This window comes from Artibeus jamaicensis, unplaced genomic scaffold (genome assembly GCF_021234435.1).
Source record: "Artibeus jamaicensis isolate MK-2021 breed Jamaican fruit bat unplaced genomic scaffold, CSHL_Jam_final contig_759, whole genome shotgun sequence".
NCBI lineage: Eukaryota > Metazoa > Chordata > Mammalia > Chiroptera > Phyllostomidae > Artibeus > Artibeus jamaicensis.
In genome coordinates this window covers 287,226-296,822 of record NW_026521953.1, presented here as the reverse complement: position 1 = coordinate 296,822, position 9,597 = coordinate 287,226, and the positions used below count along the sequence as shown (strand labels likewise).

General features: G+C 40.6%; 1 protein-coding gene across 1 annotated transcript; it reads right to left on the bottom strand.

Annotated features, from left to right (window-relative positions):
• Positions 1-1,834: 1,834 nt before the first annotated feature.
• RBMXL2 (RBMX like 2) lies at positions 1,835-3,019 on the bottom strand. The gene has a single exon (XM_037133593.2). It carries the CDS (start codon positions 3,017-3,019, stop codon positions 1,835-1,837), a length of 1,185 nt encoding a protein of 394 aa, XP_036989488.2.
• Positions 3,020-9,597: the final 6,578 nt, after the last annotated feature.

Genomic DNA, 9,597 nt, shown 5'->3' with positions numbered 1-9,597 from the left:
CTTTATTTCACCATGAAAGTTTTAGGATTAGCTAAATTTCCCATTTGTCTTTTTTATTCACCTACTTCTTAATAATTTGTTGATAGTGCAATGCAGCTACTTTGTTTGTTTGTTTGTGGTTTGTTAGCCAAATCTTTTATTTAGTATTCCATCGCTGATCGACACAAATAAATGGTATTAGGAAAGAGGGGTGGGGAGCTGTGTGGAAAAAAATCATGTTGTAATTTCCCTTGAAGTTGAATTGATTTTCCAAATTAATTTGGTGAGGTTGAGAATAGCCATGATAAAAAGTTTTCCCAACCATTTCACATATTGACTCTCCTTTTATTTAGTCTTCTGTTATGTCCTTTAATAAAGATTAATAATTTGTTCCATAAAGGTCTTACCCATTTTTGCTAGGTTCCAGATTTTTTTGTTATTTCTTAACAGTTGGTTCCTGGGCCACAAACGCCTTTCCTATAATTTATCTACTTTACTATTTTTTAAACAAATCATGTTTTTAGAGTTATGTATGTCAGTGTGTTACATTCACATCTTTGTTGTTGTTGTTCAGGTATTGGTCTGTTTCCTCCAGTAGTTACTGTGCTGAACATGGATCCTAATATTTTAACCTAATCCTCCGTTCTCTGGTTGCTAAAGTCCCTTGACTGTGTAATTACCTTCTCTTAGATAAATAGGGGAGTTCCATAGGTAGTGAGTGGAAAAGGTGTTTCTTGCCCTGAGCTTGAGGTGAAAAAAAAGGAGACTGTTACATCCCTCCTGAGTCAGCATGGAGGAAGTCTCTCTGATCTTTGTCTACTGAATGAAGTCCTTTGCCCACCTTAAGATAAAGAACACTCAACCCATTCCCTTGCCTTTCTGAACAGGAAGACCCAAGTCTCACACTAAGTTGAGATCCTCAGACGTTTAACTGCCAAGCTCTCTCAGGGATTCTAGGAGCTTCTGATGCTGCTCACAATTACGAAATTCCTCCACCCTTAAGGGAATAAGCCTGGTTCTTTCCACAGAAGCCAGCAGCTGGTTCTAGAGCCAAGGACAGGTAGCTTTGGAGTTAATAATGGAAGTCATTAAGGTCTCCAAATCCACCACTGGTGTATTTTCTACCGGTTTCTTAATAATGTGGTGGCGGTTAAAATAAATGCTATTAATTGATGTTGTCTGGTCTCTGTTTTGCAGATTTGTGGTTGATTGGCCAAATCTTTGGGGGAACAAGGGGACAAGAAATTCTGCAGATCCCCAAAGAAAAGGCATAAAAAGGCAAAACATGGCCAGCATTATCCATTTGCTTTTGACTTATGAATATAACTTTCTCTATGTAAGCCTCTGATTTAGGTGTTTTGCTGCTGCTAGTCGTTTGTTAATACTGGCAATACTGAGATTCAGTTCAAAGACCCCCTTGAAATCTTAAGAGTAGCATACACCAATTCCTCCTAGTCCCCCTTCCCCCCCAAAATCTGATTTGGACAGAACGATCCATTTTTCCATTTACGTGGGCAGATATTTGTAAACAATCTTAAAACTGTTTGCCTCATTTACCAGGAAAAACTGAGTAGGGAGTAAGACTTTAGCAGAATTTGTACTTGGAAATATAAGACCAGTACGCAGATTCAAGTCATGCTTTTAAACACTTGTTGAAAGAAACGTTAACAATTCCAAAACGAAATTAAACGAGTTTTAACTTTTTCCTCTCAAAAGCATAAAAACTATGGGAGAGGAATTAACAGGAAAGTCTCAAAAGATGAAAACAACTCTTCCTCGTACTAGTCCTTGGGTAGTTACCATCGAACAGGATCTTCTTTTCGAAGACGAATTTTGGTCCCAAGTCTGGTCAAACTTAGTATCTGCTCCGGCCTCCCCCTCTCTCCGAGCGGCTTCCTAGGCGGCCTCCACCTCTGGGAGCCCGGTGGCTTGATCTGCTGTAAGAATCGCGAGGCGGAGGGCAGCCCCTTTCCAGGGACGGGGGCAGCCCACGATCCGCTCTGTCGACCCGGTCGCGGCCCCTCGAGTAGCGGTCGCTCCTGCCGCCGCCGTAACTATCGCGGCCGCCGCCGTAAGCGTCGGGCGAGCAGCCCCGGTACTCGTCGTAGCGGCCTCTGCTGCTGTAAGATGGCGGGGGCCCTCGGGCAGGGTTGCTGCTGCGAGGGTCCCCGTAGCTCTCGAAGGGATCTCGGTAGGAACCTCCGCTCCCATGATCCGCGTAATCACGGCCGCGACCCCCGTAGCCTTCTCGGTCGCCGTAGCCTCTGGATGGGAAGTCGTCCCGGGCACTGGAGTGGCCGTAATCGCGATAGGTGTACTCTCGGGGCGAGGGAACGAAATCCCGGGAGTCGCGGGTGCTCGGGTAGTCACGGCTGGAGTAGCTGTCCCTAGGCGAGTAGCCCTCCTCCCAGGGGCCCGGGTAGGGATCCCGGCGTGGGGGCAGCGGCTCTCGGCGAGGTGGGCCCGCATAGCCTTCTCGCCCACGCGCAGCCGAGGCCCGCCCGCGCATTCCACCACCGCCGCTGCGTGTCGGGCCCGACGGGGCGGCCCTTTTGGGGGAAGGGCCAGCCCTGCGCGGCGGCGGGCCACGCTTCATGGGCATCGGGGCCCTGGACGACCGCAGGTCGAAATCTCCCCCATAACCGCCATCGTCGGCGGACCCACCCCGGGAGGGAGACCTCCGAGGGCCAACGCCACCGCCACGGGCCCCGCCCAGGCCCCTCGGGCGACCACGGCTGCGAGATGGCGGCAGGGGGCCCCGCCGGCCACTCTCAAACGCCGGTTTGGTGGCCTGGGCTACTTTGATGGCCTTACCATCCAGGGACTTGCCGTTCATGTCTCTGACGGCGGCCTTGGCGTCGGCGGGGCTTTCGAAGGTGACGAACGCGAAGCCTCTGGACTTGCTGGTTTCTCGGTCCTTCATCAACAGCACCTCGATGACGCGGCCATACTTGCCGAACTCGGCCTCGAGGGTTTTCTCGTCAATTTCGGGGCTAAGCCCGCCAATGAAGAGCTTTCCAGGGCGATCTGCTTCAACCATGTCGGCGGTCAAGCGGACTGTGGCGGTCGGAAGCAAAGAAGCAGCGTCGGTCGTGGCCTACAAGCCCGGTCACCTAGGCCGGCTTTTACCGGTCAGGCGGCTAGTCGTCAGGCGGCTAGTCGTCGGGGAGTTCAGAACCCCAGTCACTGCGCGCAGGCGGAACGCTCCAGGTTGTGTCGCTTGGGACTGGTTTCCGCAGGTTGCGAGAGCTCCTGCTGGTTGTGATTGGTGGGTAGGTTGGGGCTCTTGCTAGTTGTGATTGGTTGGTAGGGTTCTTGCTAATTGTGATTGGTTGGTTGCCCGAAGACTACGATCCTGCTAGGGGAAGGTCTGCAGTTTGGTGACCTACTTTACCCTTTCTCTAAACTTTATTAACCTGGCCCTGGTTTGTTTTTAAGGTTTCCGCCTAAAGATCGTGAAGAAGTGTTAGGTTAAAAAAAAAGAACTGTTTTCCCCATTACTGTTAATGAAAATTATAATGCATTACCATCAAAGTTACCCAACCCACTTTTAAACGGAAAAAAGTTCTTTAAAAATGAGATTACGACTCAAAAAGTTTTAACATACACTTCGTACATTAAGTGTATTTTACTTTTTGCCACAGGAACAGATGACTTGATAGTGTCCCTTTGGTTGGTGGAATGGGAAGAGGGACTCGTTCCTTCTTTGGATACACCGTTTTCTGCGTTTTCCAAACTTTGAAGGGCTCAGATATGTAATGTTGAAATGGCCCTTTCGAATAAATGTGGTATGGCACAGAAAGTCACGTTACGACAAAAAAAAAAAGGCAAAACACGACAGCACTTGGACAGTCATCAAAGTAGCGCCTGAGCAAGCATAACAAACTGAAGGCTTCACCTCTTTCTCTTCAAAGAGGATAAAAACTATTTTGGGTTCACTCCCAAAAATGTACACAGTTCAGATTTGTTCTTTATAATGTTCTCTTAAGTGTAAAGAATAACTTGGTGAATGCATCTTTGCTTGAGACTTTAACATTTAAAAACACTTTAAAAACTATATTTAATGCAATTTGGGGCTGTATTTTTAAAACATAGTATAATTTTTTCAAAGGTTGCTATAGTGAAAAGTTAATAGTCATGAGAAGTCTTTATGTGTATATATGTGCACATCTTACATTGGTTTATTGCAATGGCTATATAATGTTGAGACAGGTATGAAAGCAGATGTTTTTATGATGTCTCAGACTTTATTGGGGATGCTTTTAAGGTTTTAATGTTTTTTTACTATGCACGAATGGAAGTTAAAGCTAAATGCATCACATCAGTTCATGTGGTAAATTGCAGTAACAGATTTTTATTATTAAATCATTATATTACTTAGGTAAACCTGTTTGAGATGTATTCATTTTTAAATATACAGTTGATTTTTGTTTGTTCGTACTTAGAAATTTTACATTTCTGAACACAAAGGGTATTGCATTATGATTTTTTTCTCATACTAGGAAGATTTTTGCATGAATTTCTTAGTTTTTCCAATTTTTAAAAATTTCTTTAGTTAATTTTTGTAGGATGCACATTTGTAAGAGTTATCTATTTTTGTTTAAATTGAACATTTATTTTAAGTATAGTTGTTTTGCTTTCTTTTCTATGTCTTATCAAAAAAATTTTTTTTTCATAGAACAAGGCTTTTTCTTTGCTGATCCTCTGTTTTGATTTTATTTGCTCTTGTCGCCTTCCTTCTTCCCATATCATCTGGATTAACAGCTTGTGTATCGTTGTTCCAAATGTTTAGGTAAGACACTTAGCACATTGAATTTTGAAGAAATATTTCTTTTAATTGTTGTATCTAAGCTTAAAATTTATTCTATATGGACTAGTTAACAACATGTCCTGCGCTGGCATGCATAGTGGGTTGTTTCTTGTTTTTTTTAGTTTTAACTCAATTCAGTAAACAGACATGACTTTATTTTGAATTGATTCCAATAGTTCACAGTTTAGTTGTACACAAATCCAGAAATTAATAGGTACATTTGAAGATAAGCAACTTAGTGTTCTAATTTTTTAATTCTGTTTAAATTCCTAGTTGTAACAAGACTTTTCTTTAGTCCAAACAATAGTACTGTTATATTGCTTATAGCCCCTGAGCTTTTTTAATTTGCCAAGTACAGTTTACATTCAATATTATTTTATACTAGTTTCAGGTGTATAGCATAGTGGTTATTAGACATTTATGTAATTTAAGTGATCCAAGTCCAGTATACACCTGGCACCATATAGTTACTATAATATTATTGGCTATATTCCCTATGCTGTACTTTATATACCCCCCTGACTATTTAGTAACTGCCAATTTGTACTTCTTAATACCTTAACCTTTTCACCCTCACCCTCCCCTCTGCCAACCATCAGTCTCTTCCCTGTCTCCATAAGTCTGTTTCTGCTTTGTCTATGCTACTCTTTAGATTCTAAATGTAAGTGAAATCATATGGTATGTGTTTCTCTGGCTGGCTTATTTCACTTAGCATACATAATACCCTGTAGGCCCATCCATGCTGTTACAGAAAGGTAAGATTTCATTCTTTTTTATGGCTGAATAACATTACATTGTGTGTATGTACCACAGCTTTTTAATCCACTTGTCTATTGATGGGTACTTGGGTTGCTTTCACATCTTGACTGTTATAAATAACACTGCAATGAACATATGAGTGCATCTATCTTTTCAAATTCGTGTTTTGGATTTCTTTGGTTAAATATTCAAGAGTGAAATTGTGGGTCATAAAGCAGTTCCATTTTTAGTTTTTTAAAGAAACTCCATCCTGTTTTCCACAGTGGCTGTACCAATTTGCAGTCCCTTGTAGTACACAAGAGTTGTTCCTTTTTCTCAATCTACATCCCTGCCAACTGTTCTTTGATGATTTATTGATAACCATTCTGACAGGGATGAGGTAATGTTTCACTGTGGTTTTAATTTGCATTTCTCTTATAATTACTGACATTGAGCATATTTTCATGTGTCTATTGGCTACCTGTATGTACTCTTTGAAGAAAGGTCTATTCAGGTACACACTGCCAGTTTTTAATTGGATTGTTTGGGCTTTGGGGATGTTAAGTTGTATGAGTTCTTTATAAATTTTGGATGTTAATCCTTTATCAGTTGTATCACTGGCAAATATCTTCTCCCAATTGGTAGGCTTTCCGTTTTGTTGGTGGTTTCCTTTGCTATGTAAAACCATTTTAGTTTGAGATATAGTCCCATTTGTTTGTTCTTTCATTTCCCTTGCCCAAGGAGCTATATCTGAAAAAAATATTACTGAGAGCAATGTCAAAGAGTTTTCTGCCTATGATTTCTTTTGGAGTTTTATGGTTTCAGGTCTTACATTTAGGTCTTTAATCCATTTTGAGTTTATTCTATTGTGGGATGCCCCAGTCCTGCAGAACTCTCCTGGCTGTGGAGGATGAGAAAGAGTCATCCAGGACACAATCTGTTGTTCTGATGGGAAAGCAGGTGGCAATTTCCTCTAGTGGAGAATGTCCCAAGCTTTTATTGGGATCGGAATGCACAGCGTTATACAGCATGCATGCAAAGCTCATTGATCAAAGTCTAAAGGCCATATTTACAGAATAAAGATATTATTTATAGCTAACAATTGAGGAAACAGAGAGACCTGCCTTAGGTCAGAGTCTGTTAGATATGCTGATGCCAGAGGGTTGCTAAGACGTGATTCATGAGATTAGGAGTTTACTCCTTTATGCTTTGAATTTAAACATCTGGTTTATATCGACAGGACTATACAAAGCAAAGCAAGCTCCAAAGGGTATAATGCATTCTTTAAGCCTGATTTCCCATGGGAACCCTTGGTGTTAGTATCCTGTGGTGCCTGCCATCTGCGTTCCCAGTGTTCCCGTCCAGACTTACGGGCCTCTCTCAAGGCCTGTTTGAGCGGGGCTACAACTTCCAATACCACACAAAGTGGTCCCCAACACTATATACTAGTGGTCTAGTACATAGTGTCAAGAAGATGGTCTAGTTTCATTTTTTAATAACATGGACCTAAATGAACTGATAAGAATGATTATAGTTTTTATAATTTTCTATATAAAATGTTACTGGTGCTTGATCTTTGTTTTCCAGACATAAATTATTTTCTCTCCTAAGTGTCCAATGATCTATGGCAATTTGGTAAATTATACCTTTGTAAGCAAAATTAAAACATTTATCTCTTCCTTCCTACCTGATCCCTCCAAAAGTTCAGGTACTCTGAATCCATATATGACCAAATTTAAAGGTGTTAACACTTGGATGCATATTTCCCATTTAAAGAAAGCTCTTACGCCTGACATCTAATCAGGCTGTTTAACCAACAGATCTTTAAAATTTAAACTTACTAGAAAGTGAAGTAGATAACATCTGTTGTAGGCAACTATTCCAAGATTCCAGACCAGGCCTGTATAATCTACATCTTCATTTTTCCTTTTTTCTCACTTTGGTTCCTTCCTACCTCACAAATAATATGAGAGGCCAAGCAGTCACTATAATAGTTATTGTTTCCTTTTACCCCTTAATTCCTGATTGGAAAGATAACACTGGGCATCATCTTTAAACTTACTTCACAGTTCAGAATATGCAACTAGTTACACACAGAGCCAAGGATGTTTAACGTGTAAGTTTATAAAGTCACAAGTGTATGTATAGGTCAGAGGGAAAAAAAACTCCAATGTAAATAACATTTTGGACATGGGTGCTAATGAATATACTATATATTCAAGCCTGGGGATTTGGCTAAAATATACAAAAAGGGAAATTTATAGCCTTAATCCTTATGATTAAAGAGAGAAAAGACTGGAAATCAGTAAACTACATATCTTACAAGTTAGCTTGCTGACAGGACAAATTCAAAGGTAACAGAATAACATAATAGTATTTTACAAAATAAATTTAATTTTTAAAAAGATAAACTGTAAAGAATTAACCAAGCTAAAGTTTGTTTTGATCACCCTGTTTGATTCTTTGCCCATGCTATTTGTTTCTTAACTGTACTTTTTAAAATTGCAAACACTTCCCAACCCAGGACTGTATTTAGGATGAGGCTACCTGTATGTCCTCTTTGCTCGATACACAAAATTTCAGGAGATGCCCCCCAAAACTCAGAAATCAAGATAAATATTTTAGTACATTTTTAAAAATCAAAATTAATGCAAAAATATCCATAACTGACTATCAAAAATTTTAACAAGAACAGTATCAAACACTGAACTGGCATAACCCTGAGAACAGTGTCTCAGCGGCCTCACCCCAGTCCTTGCTCTTGGATTATTTAACAGCAGTGCTATCCGACATCTTTTTGAAATTTAAATGGCAAAGCTTCTAGTATACTGTTGTTTAGGGTGAACATTCCTCATCATGTTATAAAAGTACCTGACAAAAAAGACTAAATTTTATTGAATGCCTTTTCAATGTATATTAAGGTTATTTGATCTTTCTTCATCAATAACAGATATCTTAAACTGTAACATTCCTCCTAATAACTGTCCTCTCTTGCACTTTTGTTACGAATCATAGTAGTCACGACATATTTAATTGAATGTTGGAGTCAATTTTCAAATATTTGTATTTGGTGTTTGCATATATGTGCATAAATGAAATTCAACTGTAAACTTCTCATGGTGCTATGTTTGTGAAAGTCTATTATCAATGTTTTTCTAGCTTTATAAAATGAATTTGGAAGGTTACCTTCCTCTATTGTGCTCTGCAACAGTTTTGAAAAAACAGAATTTTCCTGTATCTGAAAGTTTGGTGGAAATCACCTTGATAAGCAGCATTTATCAACTGCTTGGAGTTTTGCATGGAAATATAGGTGTATGTCATCTGTAGAATGAGATGCCCACTGCAGACCAAGGCTGCCATATGAAAGGAATGCCACTTCTCTGATGCGTACAGTAGTCTGCCCATTCTCAATCCAATTCAGTTACCCAAGGTCAACCACAGTCCAAACATACTACATGAAAAACTCCAGAAATAAACAATTCATAGGTCTTAAATTGTGTGCTGTTCTGAGTAATGAAATCTTGCAATGTCACACTCCATCCTGCACTGGACACGTATCATCCCTCTGTCCACAGTTTGTCCTTGGTGTTTATGCTCCCCACTCTTACTTAGTAGCCTAACCCTCCCAGTTATCAGATTACCAGCTGTTGTGATACCATAGTGCTTGTGTTCAAGTAACTCTTACTGGCTTCAAAGTGCAAGAAAAGTGATGCTGGCAATTCATATATACCAAAGAGAAGCCATAGAGTGCTTCCTTGAAATGCAAAGGTGTGCATGGTTAGGGAAGAACATAATATGTATAGGGTTCTGTACTCGCTGCAGTTTCAGGCACCCATCCACTGATGGTCTTGGAAAGTATTCCCTATGGACAGGGACTGACTGCTTTTCTGAGTCTGTTCCAACAGTCTGAAGCTAGCTTTCTCTAGCCAGCATGACTGTCATCACTGGGCATCAACCTCCGGGATGACCTCTCTTCTAGGTATCATCTGTGACAAATGTTGGCCATATCCCTCTTCTGTGTAGGTATCAGCTCCAGTAACATTACACACACATTTTCACATGACTACCAT